Genomic DNA, 20,583 nt, shown 5'->3' with positions numbered 1-20,583 from the left:
TCCTCAGGCCATACACGCTGAAAGGATGACAGGCAATCAGCCGGTGTACCGTCAGCAGCGGCCCAAGCTGTCTCTTCCCCCTCCTCCTCATCCTCCTCATGCTCCTCCTCCTCCTCCTGTACGCGCTGAGAAATAGACAGGAGGGTGCCCTGACTATCCAGCGGCATACTGTCTTCCCCCGCCCCCGTTTCCGAGCGCAAAGCAGCTGCCTTTATGGTTTGCAGGGAATTTCTCAAGATGCATAGCAGAGGAATGGTGACGCTAATGATTGTAGCATCGCCGCTCACCACCTGGGTAGACTCCTCAAAATTACCAAGGACATGGCAGATGTCTGCCAACCAGGCCCACTCTTCTGAAAGGAATTGAGGAGGCTGACTCCCACTGCGCCGCCCATGTTGGAGTTGGTATTCGACTATAGCTCTACGTTGTTCATAGAGCCTGGCCAACATGTGGAGCGTAGAGTTCCACCGTGTGGGCACGTCGCACAGCAGTCGGTGCACTGGCAGCTTAAAGTGATGTTGCAGGGTGCGCAGGGTGACAGCGTCCGTGTGGGACTTGCGAAAATGTGCGCAGAGCCGGCGCGCCTTTACGAGCAGGTCTGACAAGCGTGGGTAGCTTTTCAGAAACCGCTGAACCACCAAATTAAAGACGTGGGCCAGGCATGGCACGTGCGTGAGGCTGCCGAGCTGCAGAGCCGCCACCAGGTTACGGCCGTTGTCACACACGACCATGCCCGGTTGGAGGCTCAGCGGCGCAAGCCAGCGGTCGGTCTGCTGTGTCAGACCCTGCATCAGTTCGTGGGCCGTGTGCCTCTTATCGCCTAAGCTGAGTAGTTTCAGCACGGCCTGCTGACGCTTGCCCACCGCTGTGCTGCCACACCGCGCGACACCGACTGCTGGCGACATGCTGCTGCTAACACATCTTGATTGCGAGACAGAGGAGGAGGAGGAGGGTGCTTTAGTGGAGGAAGCATACACCTCCGCAGATACCAGCACCGAGCTGGGGCCCGCAATTCTGGGGGTGGGTAGGACGTGAGCGGTCCCAGGCTCTGACTCTGTCCCAGCCTCCACTAAATTCACCCAATGTGCCGTCAGGGAGATGTAGTGGCCCTGCCCGCCTGTGCTTGTCCACGTGTCCGTAGTTAAGTGGACCGTGGCAGTAACCGCGTTTATTGAGGGCGCGTACAATGTTGCGGGAGACGTGGCCGTGCAGGGCTGGGACGGCACATCGGGAAAAGTAGTGGCGACTGGGAACTGAGTAGCGCGGGGCCGCCGCCTCCATGATACTTTTGAAGGACTCCGTTTCCACAACCCTATACGGCAGCATCTCAAGGCTGATGAATTTTGCTATGCGGACGGTTAACGTTTGAGCGTGCGGGTGCGTGGCGGCGTACTTGCGCTTGCGCTCCAACAGTTGCGCAAGCGACGGCTGGACGGTGCGCTGAACTACACTGCTGGATGGGGCCGAGGACAGCGGAGGTGAGGGTGTGGGTGCAGGCCAGGAGACGGTAGTGCCTGTGTCCTGAGAGGGGGGTTGCATCTCAGTGGCAGGTTGGGGCACAGGGGGAGAGGCAGGGGTGCAAACCGGAGGCGCTGAACGGCCTTCGTCCCACCTTGCGGGGTGCTTGGCCATCATATGTCTGCGCATGGTGGTGGTGGTGAGGCTGTTGGTGTTGGCTCCCCGGCTGAGCTTTGCGCGACAAAGGTTGCACACCACTGTTCGTCGGTCGTCAGGCGTCTCTGCGAAAAACTGCCAGACCTTAGAGCACCTCGGCCTCTTCAGGGTGGCATGGCGCGAGGGGGCGCTTTGGGAAACACTTGGTGGATTATTCGGTCTGGCCCTGCCTCTACCCCTGGCCACCGCACTGCCTCTTGCAACCTGCCCTGCTGATGCCCTTGACTCCCCCTCTGAAGACCTGTCCTCCTGAGTAAGCGTTGCACACCAGGTGGGGTCAGTCACCTCATCGTCCTGCTGCTCTTCCTCCGAATCCTCTGTGCGCTGCTCCCTCGGACTTACTGCCCTTACTACTACCTCACTGCAAGACAACTGTGTCTGATCGTCATCGTCCTCCTCACCCACAGAAAGTTGTTGAGACAGTTGGCGGAAGTCCCCAGCCTCTTCCCCCGGACCCCGGGAACTTTCGAATGGTTGGGCATCAGTGACGATAAACTCCTCTGGTGGGAGAGGAACCGCTGCTGCCCAATCTAAGCAGGGGCCCGAGAACAGTTCCTGGGAGTGTTCCCGCTCCTGAGCAGGTGTTATTGTAGTGGAGTGAGGAGGCTGGGAGGAAGGAGGAGCAGCAGACAGAGGATTCGGATTGGCAGCAGTGGACGGCGCAGAACTGCGGGTAGACGATAGGTTGCTCGAAGCACTTTCTGCCATCCAGGACAGGACCTGCTCACACTGCTCATTTTCTAATAACCGTCTCCCGCGTGGACCCATTAATTGGGCGATGAATGTGGGGACACCAGAAACGTGCCTCTCTCCTAATCGCGCAGCAGTCGGCTGCGACACACCTGGATCAGGAGCTTGGCCTGTGCCCACACCCTGACTTGGCCCTCCGCGTCCTCGGCCGCGTCCACGTCCTCTAGGCCTACCCCTACCCCTCAGCATGCTGTATTACCAGTGATTTGATTTCACAGGCAGCTAATAAATTGGCGCAAGACTGCAGGCCAAATATAATTTTTTCCCTTTTTTGAAAACGAAAGGCCCCACTGCCTCTAGTGAATGAATAATCTAAGTTTAATAACTGTGCTGTTTTCCTGCTAATGTGTCACAGAACGTGAGGGTAGCAGAGTTATTAACTGTGGCAGAGCAGGTATTTTTTTTCCCAATTAAGGAAAGCAAATGGCGAAGCCAGGAGTAAAACGTAGCTGGGTGCGTCTGATTTTTACAGGTTGCACACACAGCCGACACGTGTCCACCGGCGTTAGTACGGACAGAGGCAGGACAAATAGAATTATTTTCCGTTTTTTTGCACCAAAAGGCAGCACTGCGTATATTCTATGAACATGAGAAGTTTAATAACTGTGCTGTTTTCCTGCTAATGTGTCACAGAACGTGAGGGTAGCAGAGTTATTAACTGTGGCAGAGCAGGTATTTTTTTTCCCAATTAAGGAAAGCAAATGGCGAAGCCAGGAGTAAAACGTAGCTGGGTGCGTCTGATTTTTACAGGTTGCACACGCAGCCGACACGTGTCCACCGGCGTTAGTACGGACAGAGGCAGGACAAATAGAATTATTTTCCGTTTTTTTGCACCAAAAGGCAGCACTGCGTATATTCTATGAACATGAGAAGTTTAATAACTGTGCTGTTTTCCTGCTAATGTGTCACAGAACGTGAGGGTAGCAGAGTTATTAACTGTGGCAGAGCAGGTATTTTTTTTCCCAATTAAGGAAAGCAAATGGCGAAGCCAGGAGTAAAACGTAGCTGGGTGCGTCTGATTTTTACAGGTTGCACACGCAGCCGACACGTGTCCACCGGCGTTAGTACGGACAGAGGCAGGACAAATAGAATTATTTTCCGTTTTTTTGCACCAAAAGGCAGCACTGCGTATATTCTATGAACATGAGAAGTTTAATAACTGTGCTGTTTTCCTGCTAATGTGTCACAGAACGTGAGGGTAGCAGAGTTATTAACTGTGGCAGAGCAGGTATTTTTTTTCCCAATTAAGGAAAGCAAATGGCGAAGCCAGGAGTAAAACGTAGCTGGGTGCGTCTGATTTTTACAGGTTGCACACGCAGCCGACACGTGTCCACCGGCGTTAGTACGGACAGAGGCAGGACAAATAGAATTATTTTCCTTTTTTTGCACCAAAAGGCAGCACTGCGTATATTCTATGAACATGAGAAGTTTAATAACTGTGCTGTTTTCCTGCTAATGTGTCACAGAACGTGAGGGTAGCAGAGTTATTAACTGTGGCAGAGCAGGTATTTTTTTTCCCAATTAAGGAAAGCAAATGGCGAAGCCAGGAGTAAAACGTAGCTGGGTGCGTCTGATTTTTACAGGTTGCACACGCAGCCGACACGTGTCCACCGGCGTTAGGACGGACAGAGGCAGGACAAATAGAATTATTTTCACTTGTTTTACAAGCAAAAGGCAGCACTGCGTATATTCAATGAATAATAACTGTGTTGTGGCCCTGCCTATACAATTCTTTCCCTGCAGTATCAATGGAGGGTGGAATGCTCTGCAGAGGCGATTTTGAGAAGCAAAAAAAAATGCAGCACAGCTAACAGCAGCCTGGACAGTACTGCACACGGATAAATATGGCCCTAGAAAGGACCGTTGAGGTTCTTGAAGGCTACACTCACTCCTAACACTCTCCCTGCCTATGCAGCACTTCTGTCCCTAATGCCGGGTGCAACGCTCTGCAGAGCCGATTTTGAGAAGAAAAAAAATGGCACTGCTAACAGCAGCCAACACACAGCTATCAGTGGCCCTAATAAGGACCTTTGGGGGTCTTGAAGCCTACACTAACTACCAATTCTTTCCCTACAGCAGCTCCGGTACAAACAGCACTGTCCCTCACTAACTCACACGGCATCTGAGCCGAACCGCGGGAGGGGCCGACTTTTATGTTCGGGTGACACCTGATCTTCCCAGCCACTCACAGCAGGGGTGTGGTATAGGGCTTGAACGTCACAGGGGGAAGTTGTAATGCCTTCCCTGTCTTTCAATTGGCCAAAAAAAGCGCACTAACGTCTCAGGGAAGGAAGTGAAAGTAACCAGAACACCGCATGGTGTTCGTTACGAATAACGAACATCCCGAACACCCTAATATTCGCACGAATATCAAGCTCGGAAGAACACGTTCGCTCATCTCTAGTAAAAACATTTTAAAAAAAATAATAATTTTGGTATCGTTGTAACCGTACCGACCCGCAGAAAAAATTTAGTGTGTCATTTATGTCACGCTACATGATTAACGCTGTAAAAAAAAAAGAAAAAAATCTATGGCAGAATTAATGCGTTTTCTCTCCCTGTTATCATTAAAAAAATTATAAAATTTTACAGTATAGTCAATGTACCCAAAAGTGGCACCAATAAAAACTACAGCTCGCCAAGCAAAATACAAGCCCTTATACGGCCGCGTCGACGGAAAAATAAAAAAAGTTATGGCTTTTGAAAAATGGAGATGGAAAAATACCAAAAATCGCTTGGTCCTCAACGCCAAAATAGGCCATGTAATTAAGGGGTTAATGATGATGGAGCCTCTGGCGGAGTCAATAAGGTCCAACCCAAATATTCAGGGCATCTCTATAGGAACCAATTCGCCTAAAATTAACCTATTTGCCGACGACGTAATACTAACCCTAACGAACCCAGGGGCCTCGCTTCCCCAAGTAGTGTCCAGTAGTGTCCAGTAGTAGCAATTTGGAGCTATATCTTACTATAAAGTAAACTCTACCAAATCGCAAATGATGGGCATTAACCTATCGAAAACAGACGAGAAGTCCCTGAGAACTACATTCCCATTTCAATGGTGTCCAAACTCTTTGCCCTACTTGGGCATTAGCCGACGATGTTCCTGCAGCAAACTTCTCCTCACTGAAAGAATTGGACCGCCTGGTCAAATTTGAACCCAGCTGGATGGGAAGGGCGATACTGTCCAAAATGCTTCTTTTTCCTCGCATCTTATACCTCCTCAGAACTATCGCTGTGCACATCCCTGACTCTATTTTTCTGTCATTCCACCGAAGGGAAAAACTAATCTAAAATATAACTTTTATTTCTTCAATTAAAATCTCAGCGAAGTAAGTCAAACATATATTCAGCAATTTTGCTGTACTTAGATAATAAAAATGAGAGGCTCAGGCTATAGAGACACCACCTCTAATCTGGGAGTAATGATGGTTATTCACCCATATGTGGTAGGGACTCACTCATGCCTCCTATATCTCTCACCAATAGATAGATCTCTGACTTTTATGTCTAACATCCAAGTATTCAATTCATTAACCTCACCAATCACTTTTATTAATTCCAAATGCTTTTGTATACTATATCTTCCAAGTTAATTGTAGATGCAGTCGTGTTTTACTATTGGGTATATTGACAGTATTATGCCAGTTATAGATGTCTGTAATAGCTCCTAGATAATATCATGGAGCTACATTCCACAGAATTTCATCTGGTAATACCATTAGGCTAGCACTCTTAAGGGTCATATAGGAACAGCACATCAATACTCTCACTGCGCTATCTCCTCCGAGAAACTGGAGATCTAAATATACTCCCTCCTTAGAAAAAATGCAAGAAGCTGTTACTTTAAACTGTGTCCACGAGAAACTTACTGCTGCTGCTGTCGGCGGCTCCATTGAAAACAACGCTCTTTACATATAAGCCCTTCCCTGAAAAACAATAATTTTAGTGTAAAAAAAAACAAAAAAACAAACAAAAAAAAAACTTACCCACCGCCGCTGTCGTGTCCCCCGCGGGGATGAAGAACACATCTGCCGCATGCGGCAGATGTATCCTTCATCCCCGCTAGTAAAAAGAATTCCCTGCTGCTATATCTGCCACATCTGTGACAGATGCAGCAGAGGAAATCTTCAATTCCCTACCGCAGCTGTCACACATAATAGCTGCGGTAGAGGATCCTGCTGCCGTCCCCCAGTATTTGGAATTCAGGAAAGGGCTTTAAATATAAGCCCTTCCCTGAAAAACCATGAAAAATAGTGTAAAAAAAAATCGATACTCACCTCCTTTCAGCTGCCGGGGCTCAGCCGTGTCTCCTCCTCTCTGTCCCGACTCTGTAGTCCTGATCTATCAGCAGGCTGGGATTTAAAATCTCTGCCTGCCGAAAGAACTGATTGTGATTGGCTGAGGCGCTCAGCCAATCCCAGGCAGCTCTCGCCCAATGAATGACAGATAGATCAGGACTACAGAATCGGGGACAGCGCGGAGAAGACTCGGCTGAGACCCAGCAACTGAAGGGAGGTGAGTATCTTTTTTAAAAAAAATTTTACACTATTTTTCTGGGTTTTTCAGGGAAGGGCTTATATTTGTTTGGAAAGGGATAAAAGAATCTATAAAAGCTGTTTATTCATCACTTGAATGGCAACACTTGGGCTCTTTCATTTAGTTCCCTAGTTTTTCTAAAAACAAAGTCACTTTTCTTGATTTAGAGTTGGGGCTGAGACAGATTCTGTAGTAACGAAAACTTCTCTTTTAAAAGATAGACTGAAATAGTTTTTTTGTTATTTAGCTAGTGCACATTACCATAGATGGATATAAATACACATTTTTTGTCATTTCAGAAGGATATGAAACAATTGTACACAAAAATACTGATTATACTTCTCAGGCAAATGTTATTAAGAAATGCACATTAGAATTTCACAGAGAAGTATCTCACCTTGCTGCCAGTCTTTGCTTGTATGTATCCTGTGTATGTTAGCAGGGAAATATGTCCTACCACTCGGTCCGGATGGTTACACTTGGCTTAAGGAAAACATTCATGGAGGAATATAGACGCGTTACAGGTAAGTAATTTTCCACTGCTTTATTAGAAAGTTGTGCTCATGAAACACAGAAGGACGCGTTTCTATTCAATTGAATCTTTTTCACCTTTCATAAAAACGTGCTTTTTCTATGAGGAAAGAATCAGCACTCATCTAGATAAATATGTAAGGGGTTAATGAACACCTGTTTTTAATGAGTTTTAGTATATAAATGAAAAGGAAATTACGTTTTTATGAGAGGTGAAAAAGATTAGATTGAATCGAAATGCGTCCTGTGTTTCATGAGCACAACGCTCTAATAAAGCAGTGGAAAATTACTTACCTGTAATGCGTCCATATTCCTCCATGAATGTTTTCTTTATTAAGAAATGGTTTATTGATAAAGACTGTCCAACATAACAAGAGAAAGAGCCCTTGCAGAAGAATTGCGTCCTCATGAAAAGTGAATGCCAGTAAAGAAAGGATACAAAATAAAAGCTCATAGTAGCAACTTAATGACAACATGTGATAAGGAAAATAAAGAAATCAGGAGAATACTTACAAATCCTGGTATATTTTACAGGAGGATCCCACCTTGGGGATAATTATTCCAAAACACATAAGGCTAGCTATATCAAAAGCATAATACCTCCTAATGGGCTGAGAGCGGCTGGCAGCTTAATATCGTCCCATCTCAGTACTAAAAACATTGTCCTGAATACTAGGTGCTCCTTTAGATATGAGCGTAGGGTTTTTTTCGGAGTGAATAATGCTTTTTTTGCGTGCACATTGGCATATTTTACTGTACTTTTTCAGTGCACATAGCATGTGCATTTGTGTGCGGCAAGAATAATACACACCAATTCAAATGGCTAAATAGTCTGAGTTTCAGATGTGTTCTTTTTCCCGCGCAATTACGCAGTGTTTCACACATCTCCTAATGTATCTTATGTGCATTTACGCATCCCCATTGACTTCCATGTGGACTTTTGATGCGGAAATGCTCAGGAAAATAAAGTAAGCTGCTTTTTATTTTGCGCAACCAAAATGCGCAGGATAAATACACGCCTATGAATAAACCCATTAAAATCAATGGGTTATATTCTCTGCGTATTATGCATGCAAATTTGGCATGAGCGGATATACCATGTAAATCTGGCCTTAAGATTAGTGAAAAAAAAGAAGTAATATATAAAATAAATAAAGGGTATTATTTCTGCCAAAGCTAAAAATAATCCTAACACCCACAGATGGAAGAACCGCTACTCTATGCCTCAGCCTCACACTCGGATGTCCACCTCCTCCGACTACATTCTCTCAACTCCTTTCTTCCTCTCTCACTCAAGCTCCACCCCTTGACTACCCAAGACTTACAACCACATTACTCACGCTGTTAAAAGGACACTAACATATGGGATTCACTCACAACATTTACATACATCAACATTACAATTTCGGGCCACTCTCAGTATCATTGTTGGTTATCACATTAGTGAACTATCAGGTTATGACATTTCCGTTAAAACCCAAGTCGCCAGATCAACTGTGAGTTATGTAATCACAAGAAGAAAGGGAGAGAGACGTAGCACAACTAACCCAAGAACCAAATGACCCAAAATATTAGCCGATAGGAACAAACGACTGTTGGGGAGGGATTGTTCGCAGGTTCACTTTTCCACTATCCAGGAGGACAATGAGAATCTGCAAACAAGTGGAACCCAAGTCCATGTCAACAGTGACAACAGGAACTGCATGCTATTGGATATACAGATTATTCCGCTGCTTGCAGCCATCCATCACAAAGCCATCATCATTCTTGCTCAGATGTCCAAATACTTTTGATAGGATAGTGTACTTCCTAGCGAGGAGAAATCTTGTGAAAAGTATATGCGTCTTATACTAGTTGTACGCAGTCAGGGGTCCTGTCTGCACCAGACTACCCCACCACTATGAACTGGATGGTATTTTCTCCAGCAGGTTTCAGGGTATTCTGTAGCTTCCTAATTGTGTAGTATGGCATGCGCATGCCAACAACCAAGTCAGACACAAGATGTAAATCTCAAGTCTAAACTGGATCTGGGCGTACAATGCTCAGAGCCTCAGGTTTATTGAAACACATAATACCTGCCCTTTATGGGCGTACAACTCATTACATCAGTAACAAATATAGTTCTCATTCGTTGGGCCATATAGAATTCCCCGCCCCCTCCCCACACCTCTCTCAAGTCCAGTGTATGAGACAGTCTTTGTATTCTCAACATGTGGCTAGGCAAAGGTAGTTTCTTTGTTTCAGAAGTTGAGGGTGGGGGAGGGCTGGGAAAACGCCCAAAATGGATACAATTCTTACAGTATAGGAATGTGACTTTACCTCTTAGAGGCTGCAGAGGAGCTTTACATTAGGCTAATGTTATAGAACACATTTTCCCCATGCCATTGTCCAGCAGTTACCATAATGAGATTATGCAGCCATTAACCTCTACAGAGTTAAATCACTACAGCTGCGTAATACATCTAGTTTATACAAATCAATAGACATTTTACGCTAATCATCATGTCTACTGCAACTACTTCCTTCATGATCAGCTGCAGTGCTCATAATAGAGAGAATTTTCTCTCCCTATTTGATCTTTATGATCAGTGAAGGGTAGAAAGGGTTCCCTACCAAACTCCAAAAACATAATAATTCATGTTTAAATATTACATTTCTCTGTTAGAACTTATTTCAATGACAAACTTGTCACTGACACTCCCTGGTGTTATTATGACCCCCTCATCAAAAATTCTACTTAATGAGTCCAGTGCTGGTGAGAAGAAGCTACTTCTAGTGTGCTGGTTCTTGTTGGCTATAGCAAGAACAACTCCACCACCCAATCAACAGACCACCAGGGGGCACCATACCAAGTATGTAACAGCAATATTTAGACACAGAAGCATTTTTAAAATTAATAATATTTGTAATGAGAAATGTTTTATCATTGGACAATCCCTATAACCCTTTCCCACTTGTGTAAGCAGCTCATTTCTATGATACTTTTATGGTACAGTGATGGTACGCCATCATTGGGAGTTAGCTATAATATATATATATATATACACTACCGTTCAAAAGTTTGGGGTCACATTGAAATGTCCTTATTTTTGAAGGAAAAGCACTGTACTTTTCAATGAAGATAACTTTAAACTAGTCCTAACTTTAAACAAATGCACTCTATACATTGCTAATGTGGTAAATGACTATTCTAGCTGCAAATGCCTGGTTTTTTGTGCAATATCTACAAAGGTGAATAGAGGCCCATTTCCAGCAACTATCACTCCAGTGTTCTAATGGTACAATGTGTTTGCTCATTGGCTCAGAAGGCTAATTGATGATTAGAAAACCCTTGTGCAATCATGTTCACACATCTGAAAACAGTCTAGCTCGTTACAGAAGCTACAAAACTGACCTTCCTGTGAGCAGATTGAGTTTCTGGAGCATCACATTTGTGGGGTCAATTAAACGCTCAAAATGGCCAGAAAAAGAGAACTTTCATCTGAAACTCGACAGTCTATTCTTGTTCTTAGAAATGAAGGCTATTCCATGCGAGAAATTGCTAAGAAATTGAAGATTTCCTACAACGGTGTGTACTACTCCCTTCAGAGGACAGCACAAACAGGCTCTAACCAGAGTAGAAAAAGAAGTGGGAGGCCGCGTTGCACAACTAAGCAAGAAGATAAGCACATTAGAGTCTCTAGTTTGAGAAACAGACGCCTCACAGGTACCCAACTGGCATCTTCATTAAATAGTACCCGCAAAACACCAGTGTCAACATCTACAGTGAAGAGGCGGCTGCGGGATTTTGGGCTTCAGGGCAGAGTGGCAAAGAAAAAGCAATATCTGAGACTGGCCAATAAAAGAAAAAGATTAAGATGGGCAAAAGAACACAGACATTGGACAGAGGAAGACTGGAAAAAAGTGTTGTGGACGGATGAATCCAAGTTTGAGGTGTTTGGATCACAAAGAAGAACGTTTGTGAGACGCAGAACAAATGAAAAGATGCTGGAAGAATGCCTGACGCCATCTGTTAAGCATGGTGGAGGTAATGTGATGGTCTGGGGTTGCTTTGGTGCTGGTAAGGTGGGAGATTTGTACAGGGTAAAAGGGATTCTGAATAAGGAAGGCTATCACTCCATTTTGCAACGCCATGCCATACCCAGTGGACAGCGCTTGATTGGAACCAATTTCATCCTACAACAGGACAATGACCCTAAACACACCTCCAAATTGTGCAAGAACTATTTACAGCAGAAGCAGGCAGCTGGTATTCTATCGGTAATGGAGTGGCCAGCGCAGTCACCAGATCTGAACCCCATTGAGCTGTTGTGGGAGAAGCTTGACCGTATGGTACGCCAGAAGTGCCCATCCAACCAATCCAACTTGTGGGAGATGCTTCTAGAAGCGTGGGGTGCAATTTCACAAGCTTACCTCAACAAATTAACAGCTAGAATGTCAAAGGTGTGCAATGCTGTAATTGCTGCAAAAGGAGGATTCTTTGACGAAAGCAAAGTTTGATGTAAAAACAATGTTATTTCAAATACAAATCATTATTTCTAACCTTGTCAATGTCTTGACTCTATTTTCTATTCATTTCACAACGCATGGTGGTGAATAAGTGTGACTTTTCATGGAAAACACAAAATTGTTTGGGTGACCCCAAACTTTTGAACGGTAGTGTAAATATGTGTGTGTCATCCAGCTTTAACTGACAGGATCACAGTAGCACATCTGTAGCACCCATAGTGACTGTGGCACCTAGAGAGCTTGACAGAGGGACTTTCTGTCAGTGTTAGGGCTCCTTTCCACTGGCGAGGTAATCGCACGTTTTCAGTGCGATGCGAGAGTGCGAGATCTCGCTGAAAAGTCCCACACATGTTGTTCTATGACAACCTTTCCACTAGCGATGTTTAAGGGCAAGCTGCGATGCGAGGATTAAAAATCGCAGCAGGAGGATTGTTTCAGCATTTTGCATTTTTCTGTCACTCATACAGTGCAATGGCAAAACAGATTCTCGCAACGCAAAAGCTTGCGATCTTGCAGCGTTGCGATTTTAACATTGCGATTTTCTCGCAGCGATATCGCTATTGCCAGTGGAAAGGAGCCCTAAGGGTGAATACTCACTTGCGTTTTTCTTGCGTGTTTTTTCAGCGCGATTGTCAATGGGACTTTCTAATATTAAAAATGCATGGCAAGTTAGTGCTTTGCAATTTTTGTGTGATGCGTTTTTAACATTAGAAAGTCCCACTGACAATCGCGTGAAAAGAACGCGCAAGAAAAACGCAAGTGTGCAGGAGCCCTTACACTAATAAGAATAATTCATTGCAATGTATTACTGAAAAAAGTGAAAGTTTAGTAAAAATGTGAAAAAGTAAAAATATCTGGTGTAAAAATAACAAAACATAAAAAATACATATTTGGCATCAATATGATTGTAATGACCCATAAAAGCCAGTAAAATCAATTCCAAAAAGCAGTTGCAAATTGTCTGTTTTTCTCCTCCCACCAAAAAAAGTTAGTGGTGTAGCAATAGCGGTTGCAAGGGTTGCAATTGAGACTGGGCCCATAAGCTAGGGGGGCACATGGGCCCTCTCACCACTAACCTCACTGGGCTTTTCTCCAGAGGTATCACAGATTTTTCTCCTATTTTACTACTTATGGCTAGGAGTGAATGTAGCAAACAAGGACATATAAACTTTTTACAGACTTCACTTCATGTGTGGAAGACTCACATAACTTACAAATGATGGACAACATGCTGCTTTCTTTCTGTTTCTGCAGAAGTGATCATTTTTCGGAAATCCCTTAGTGCATGCTGTTATTGTGCAAAAGTGCATACTATAATTAAACATCCTTTACCTTTGTGACATAATCCTGGTGACTAGAGATGAGCGAGCACCAAAATGCTCGGGTGCTCGTTACTCGAGACGAAATTTTCGCGATGCTCGAGGGTTCGTTTCGAGTAACGAACCCCATTGAAGTCAATGGGCGACCCGAGCATTTTTGTATATCGCCGATGCTCGCTAAGGTTTCCATTTGTGAAAATCGGGGCCATTCAAGAAAGTGATGGGAACGACACAGCAACGGATAGGGCAGGCGAGGGGCTACATGTTGGGCTGCATCTCAAGTTCACAGGTCCCACTATTAAGCCACAATAGCGGCAAGAGTGCCCCCCCCCCTCCCAACAACTTTTACTTCTGAAAAGCCCTCATTAGCAATGCATACCTTAGCTAAGCACCACACTACCTCCAACAAAGCACAATCACTGCCTGCATGACACTCCGCTGCCACTTCTCCTGGGTTACATGCTGCCAAATCCCCCCCCCCTCCCCACGACCCAGTGTCCACAGCGCACACCAAACTGTCCCTGCCCAGCCTTCAGCTGCCCTCATGCCACGCCACCCTAATGTCTATTTATAAGTGCATCTGCCAGAGGAACCGCAGGCACACACTGCAGAGGGTTGACACAGCTAGGCAGCGACCCTCTTTAAAAGGGGCGGGGCGATAGCCCACAATGCTGTACAGAAGCAATGAGAAATCCAATCCTGTGCCACCTCCATCTGGAGCTGCACACGTGGGCATAGCAATGGGGAGCCTATGTGCCACACACTATTCATTCTGTAAAGGTGTCTGCATGCCCCAGTCAGACCGCATTTTTTTATAAATAGTCACAGGCAGGTACAACTCCGCAATGGGAATTCCGTGTGCACGCACAGCATGGGTGGCTCCCTAGAACCCACCGGCTGTACATAAATAAATCCCATTGCATTGCCCAACACAGCTGATGTAATGTCGTGCTTAATGCAGGTGGGCCTCGGCCAACACTGCATGCCCCAGTCAGACTGGGGTTCTTTAGAAGTGGACACATGCAGTTACAACTCCCTGTGGACCCACAGCATGGGTGGGTGCCAGGAAGCCACCGGCGGTACATAAATATATCCCATTGCAGTGCCCAACACAGCTGATGTAATGTCGTGCTTAAAGGGGTTGTCCCGCGCCGAAACGGGGTTTTTTTTCTTTTTAACACCCGCCCCCCCCCCCCCCCCCCATTCGACGCGAGACAACCCCGATGCAGGGGTTAAAAAAACAAACCGGAGAGTGCTTACCTGAATCCCGGCGGTCCGGCGTCTTCATACTCACCTGCTGAAGATGGCCGCCGGGGTCTGCTCCCTCCGTGGACCGCAGCTCTTCTGTGCGGTCCATTGCCGATTCCAGCCTCCTGATTGGCTGGAATCGGCACGTGACGGGGCGGAGCTACACGGAGCCGGCATTCTGCACGAGCGGCCCCATTGAAGACGGCAGAAGACCCGGACTGCGCAAGCGCGGCTAATTTGGCCATCGGAGGCCGAAAATTAGTCGGCACCATGGAGACGAGGACGCCAGCAACGGAGCAGGTAAGTATAAAACTTTTGATAACTTCTGTATGGCTCATAATTAATGCACAATGTACATTACAAAGTGCATTAATATGGCCATACAGAAGTGTATAGACCCACTTGCTGCCGCGGGACAACCCCTTTAATGCAGGTGGGCTTCGGCCCACACTGCATGCCCCAGTCAGACTGGGGTTCTTTAGAAGTGGACACATGCAGTTACAACTCCCTGTGGACCCACAGCATGGGTGGCTCCCTGGAACCCACCGGTGGTACATAAATATATCCCATTGCAGTGCCCAGCACAGCTGAGGTAATGTTGTGCTTAATGCAGGTGGGCTAAAAATTCATTTGATTACACTGTAGGCGAGGGCCCCCAAAAATTGGTGTATCAACAGTACTAATGTACCTCAGAAAAATTGCCCATGCCCAACCAAGAGGGCAGCTGAAACCCATTAATCGCTTTGGTTAATGTGGCTTAATTGGTAACTAACTAGGCCTGGAGGCAGCCCAGTTAAAATAAAAATTGGTTGAGGTGAAAGTTTCAACGCTTTAATGAGCATTGAAACGTAAAAAAATTGTTTACAAAAATTATATGACTGAGCCTTGTGGGCCTGAGAAAAATTGCCCGTTCGGCGTGATTATGTGAGGTTTCAGGAGGAGGAGCAGGAGGAGGAGGAGGAGGAATATTGTACACAGATTGATGAACCAAAAAGGTCACCGTTTTGGATGGTGATAGAGAACGATGCTTCCATCCGCGGGTGCAGCCTACGTATTGTTTAGGTATCGCTGCTGTCCGCTGGTGGAGAAGAGAAGTCTGGGGAAATCCAGGCTTTGTTCATCTTGATGAGTGTAAGCCTGTCGGCACTGTCGGTTGACAGGTGGGTATGCTTATCCGTGATGATTCCCCCAGCCGCACTAAACACCCTCTCTGACAAGACGCTAGCCGCAGGACAAGCAAGCACCTCCAGGGCATACAGCGCGAGTTCAGGCCACGTGTCCAGCTTCCACACCCAGTAGTTGTAGGGGGCAGAGGCGTCACAGAGGACGGTCGTGAGATCGGCTACGTACTCCCTCACCATCCTTTTACAGTGCTCCCGCCAACTCAGCCTTGACTGGGGAGCGGTGACACAGTCTTGCTGGGGAGCCATAAAGCTGTCAAAGACCTTGGATAATGTTCCCCTGCCTGCGCTGAACATGCCTGATCTCTGCGCCTCCCCTGCTATCTGGGCCTCGGAACTGCGCCTTCGGCCACTAGCGCTGTCGGATAGGAAGTTTACCAACAGTTTGTCCACCAGCGCCCTGTGGTATAGCATCATTCTGGAACCCCTTTCCTCTTCGGGAATGAGAGTGGAAAGGCTCTCCTTATACCGTGGGTCGAGCAGTGTGTACACCCAGTAATCCGTAGTGGCCAGAATGCGTGTAACGCGAGGGTCACGAGAAAGGCATCCTAACATGAAGTCAGCCATGTGTGCCAGGGTACCTGTACGCAACACATGGCTGTCCTCACTCGGAAGATCACTTTCAGGATCCTCCTCCTCCTCCTCTGGCCATACACGCTGAAAGGATGACAGGCAAGCAGCATCTGTCCCCTCAGCAGTGGGCCAAGCTGTCTCTTCCCCCTCTTCCTCATGCTCCTCCCCCTCCTCCTCCTCCTCCTCTGGCCATACACGCTAAAAGGATGACAGGCAAGCAGCATCTGTCCCCTCAGCAGTGGGCCAAGCTGTCTCTTTCCCCTCCTCCTCATGCTCCTCCCCCTCCTCCTCAATGTGCTGAGATATAGACATGAGGTTGCTCTGACTATCCAGCGACATACTGTCTTCCCCCGCCCCCGTTTCCGAGTGCAAAGCGTCTGCCTTTATGCTTTGCAGGGAACTTCTCAAGAGGCATAGCAGAGGAATGGTGACGCTAATGATTGCAGCATCCCCGCTCAGCATCTGGGTAGACTCCTCAAAGTTTCCAAGGACCTGGCAGATGTCTGCCAACCAGGCCCACTCTTCTGTAAAGAATTGAGGAGGCTGACTCCCACTGCGCCGCCCATGTTGGAGTTGGTATTCCACAATAGGTCTACGCTGCTCATAGAGCCTGGCCAACATGTGGAGCGTAGAGTTCCACCGTGTGGGCACGTCGCACAGCAGTCGGTGCACGGGCAGATTAAACCGATGTTGCAGGGTCCGCAGGGTGGCAGCGTCCGTCTTGGAGTTGCGGAAATGTGCGCTGACCCGGCGCACCTTTCCGAGCAGATATGACAAGTGTGGGTAGCTTTTCAGAAAGCGCTGAACCACCAAATTAAAGACTTGGGACAGGCATGGCATGTGCGTGAGGCTGCCAAGCTGCAGAGCCGCCACCAGCTTACGGCCGTTGTCACACACGACCATGCCCGGTTGGAGGCTCAGCGGCGTAAGCCAGCGGTCGGTCTGCTCTGTCAGACCCTGCAGCAGTTCGTGGGCCGTGTGCCTCTTATCTCCTAAGCTGAGTAGTTTCAGCACGGCCTGCTGACGCTTGCCCACCGCTGTGCTGCAACGCCGCATGACACCGACTGCTGGCGACGTGCTGCTGCTGCTGACACATCTTGATTGCGAGACAGAGGTTGCGTTGGAGGAGGAGGAGGAGGGTGGTTTAGTGGAGGAAGCATACACCGCCGCAGATACCACCACCGAGCTGGGGCACGCAATTCGGGGGGTGGATAGGACGTGAGCGGTCCCAGGCTCTGACTCTGTCCCAGCCTCCACTAAATTCACCCAATGTGCCGTCAGGGAGATATAGTGGCCCTGCCCGCCTGTACTTGTCCACGTGTCTGTTGTTAAGTGGACCTTGGCAGTAAGCGCGTTGGTGAGGGCGCGTACAATGTTGCGGGAGACGTGGTCGTGCAGGCCTGGGACGGCACATCGGGAAAAGTAGTGGCAACTGGGAACCGAGTAGCGCGGGGCCGCCGCCGCCATCATGCTTTTGAAAGCCTCCGTTTCCATAAGCCTATAAGGCAGCATCTCCAGGCTGATCAATTTGGCAATGTGCATGGTTAACGCTTGAGCGTGCGGGTGCGTGGCAGCGTACTTGCGCTCGCGCTCAAACAGTGGCGCTAGCGACGTCTGGCTGCTGCACTGAGAGACATTGCTGGATGGGGCTGAGGACAGCGGAGGTGAGGGTGTGGGTGCAGGCCAGGAGACGGTAGTGCCTGTGTCCTGAGAGGGGGGTTGGATCTCAGTGGCAGGTTGGGGCACAGGGGGAGAGGCAGTGGTGCAAACCGGAGGCGGTGAACGGGCATCGTCCCACCTTGTGGGGTGCTTGGCCATCATATGCCTGCGCATGCTGGTGGTGGTGCCTCCCCAGCTGATCTTGGCGCTACAAAGGTTGCACACCACTGTTCGTCGGCCGTCAGGCGTCTCTGTGAAAAACTGCCACACCGTAGAGCCCCTTGACCTCTGCAGGGTGGCATGGCGCGAGGGGGCGCTTTGGGAACCAGTTGGTGGATTATTCGGTCTGGCCCTGCCTCTACCCCTGGCCAATGCACTCGCTCGGCCTGTGCCCACACCCTGACTTGGGCCTCGGTGTCCTCACCCGCGTCCACGTCCTCTAGGCCTACCCCTACCCCTCAGCATGCTGTATTACCAGTAGTGCAGAAACAGAACGCTGTAATTTAATGTGCCGCTTATTGGCCTGTGGTTGGAGGCTGACTTCCTTTACGGAACGCCAGGAAATAATTTGGCGCACGCCTGCTGTAACACTTTGCTGCCTGCGTATTTATTTGTAGAACTACTACACCCAGCACACACGGACCCAGAACACTGAGCACAGTGAGAGGCAGGCCAAATAGATTTTTTGCCCAATATTTGTTAGAAAAGGCCCACTGCGTATATTCAAGGAATAATATATGTTTTCTGTCCCTGGAGTATTTCACAGAACTGCAGAGTGTTGCACTGTTATTAACTGCAACAGAGCGGTGATTTTAGAGCCAGGAAATAATTTGGCGCACGCCTGCTGTAACACTTTGCTGCCTGCGTATTTATTTGTAGAACTACTACACCCAGCACACACGGACCCAGAACACTGAGCACAGTGAGAGGCAGGCCAAATAGATTTTTTGCCCAATATTTTTTAGAAAAGGCCCACTGCGTATATTCAAGGAATAATATATGTTTTCTGTCCCTGGAGTATTTCACAGAACTGCAGAGTGTTGCACTGTTATTAACTGCAACAGAGCGGTGATTTTAGAGCCAGGAAATAATTTGGCGCACGCCTGCTGTAACACTTTGCTGCCTGCGTATTTATTTGTAGAACTACTACACCCAGCACACACGGACCCAGAACACTGAGCACAGTGAGAGGCAGGCCAAATAGATTTTTTGCCCAATATTTTTTAGAAAAGGCCCACTGCGTATATTCAATCAATAATATATGTCTTCTGTCCCTGCCTCCACAATTCTGTCCCTGGAGTATTACTGCAGGGCGCAATGCTCTGCACGGCCGATATAGAAAAAAAAAAAAAGCGCAACACTGCAAAAAGCAGCCTCCACAGTACTACACACGGTTAGATGTGGCCCTAAGAAGGACCGTTGGGGTTCTTGAAGCCTACAATCACTCCTAACACTCTCCCTACAGCAGCTCCAACACGATAGCACTTTCCCTCAGCTAAGTCACAACGCATCTGAGGCGAGCCGCGGGAGGGGCCGATTTTTATACTCGGGTGACACCTGATCTCGCCAGCCACTCACTGCAGGGGGGTGGTATAGGGCTTGAACGTCGCAGGGGGAAGTTGTAATGCCTTCCCTGTTTTTCAATTTGCCAGAAAAGCGCGCTAACGTCTCAGAGATGAAAGTGAAAGTAACTCGAACATCGCGTGGTGCTCGTTACGAGTAACGAGCATCTCGAACACGCTAATACTCTAACGAGTATCAAGCTCGGACGAGTACGTTCGCTCATCTCTACTGGTGACCCATACAACTACAGTGGGGGGAGAAGAAAAGCTATGGCTATCAGAATGTGGTGATGCACAAATATAAAAATGCTCCATCCTGAAAACCAGAAATATTCCGTGTCACTAAGGGGTTAAGTAATTTATGTAATGAGAAGACATAAATAATATTTCTGTACAATAACATTGCTTTTTTCTTTTTGGCAGGAGATAAAGCAGAAATTCGAGCCTTTCCCGGTAAAGTAGTGAAGAAGGGAGACGATGTAACAATCAGGTGTTCAGGCCCTTATAATCAGGGAGGATTTCGTCTGGAAAGATCAAACACTAAAATTTCTGATTCCAAAGCCACAGATTTGAAGGAATATTACTTTATTGTGACAGATGTGCAGGAGCACAATTCTGCTGATTATAGCTGTATACAGCATTCTAATGCCGGGTGGAGTGAGCGGAGTGACCCCCTTACATTACAAGTAATAGGTGAGTAGGTGTTATAATATACATGTGACGCCGTATGTAGTAATCAGTATCCAGTGTTAGAATTGTGACCGGCCTGAAATATAACAAATATAACAGAAAGAGGAGTTCAAGTGAAAAAAGTCTGCTGGGAACACAGAATTCTGAGAAAAAAAGCCCTTACAGAGAATACACAGAAAGTAAATTTAATCAATATACATTTATTAACGCCTTCATGCCTGTCACTGCTAAACTAATGGGCCTCCCAACTGTCCCGGATTCTGCAGGACAGTCTCGGTTTTGAGACGCGGTCCCACAGTCCCGAGAAGCAGGAAACATGCCCCTCCCCCACCTCCTCAGTGCAGTTAC

At 47.4% G+C, this 20,583-nt stretch overlaps 1 protein-coding gene across 1 annotated transcript in view; it reads left to right on the top strand.

Moving 5' to 3' along the window:
• The window catches only part of LOC136571772 (leukocyte immunoglobulin-like receptor subfamily A member 5), a 43,317-nt gene extending 23,071 nt beyond the window's left edge, over window positions 1-20,246 (top strand). Inside the window, exon 4 of the mRNA XM_066572401.1 lies at window positions 19,969-20,246. Coding sequence (XP_066428498.1) covers window positions 19,969-20,246 — 278 coding nt within the window. The remainder of the gene's footprint in view (window positions 1-19,968) is intronic.
• The last annotated feature ends 337 nt before the right edge of the window (window positions 20,247-20,583 follow it).

The sequence above is a fragment of the Eleutherodactylus coqui genome, chromosome 6 (assembly GCF_035609145.1).
Source record: "Eleutherodactylus coqui strain aEleCoq1 chromosome 6, aEleCoq1.hap1, whole genome shotgun sequence".
Classification (NCBI taxonomy): domain Eukaryota; kingdom Metazoa; phylum Chordata; class Amphibia; order Anura; family Eleutherodactylidae; genus Eleutherodactylus; species Eleutherodactylus coqui.
This window is presented reverse-complemented; position numbering and strand designations above follow the sequence as displayed.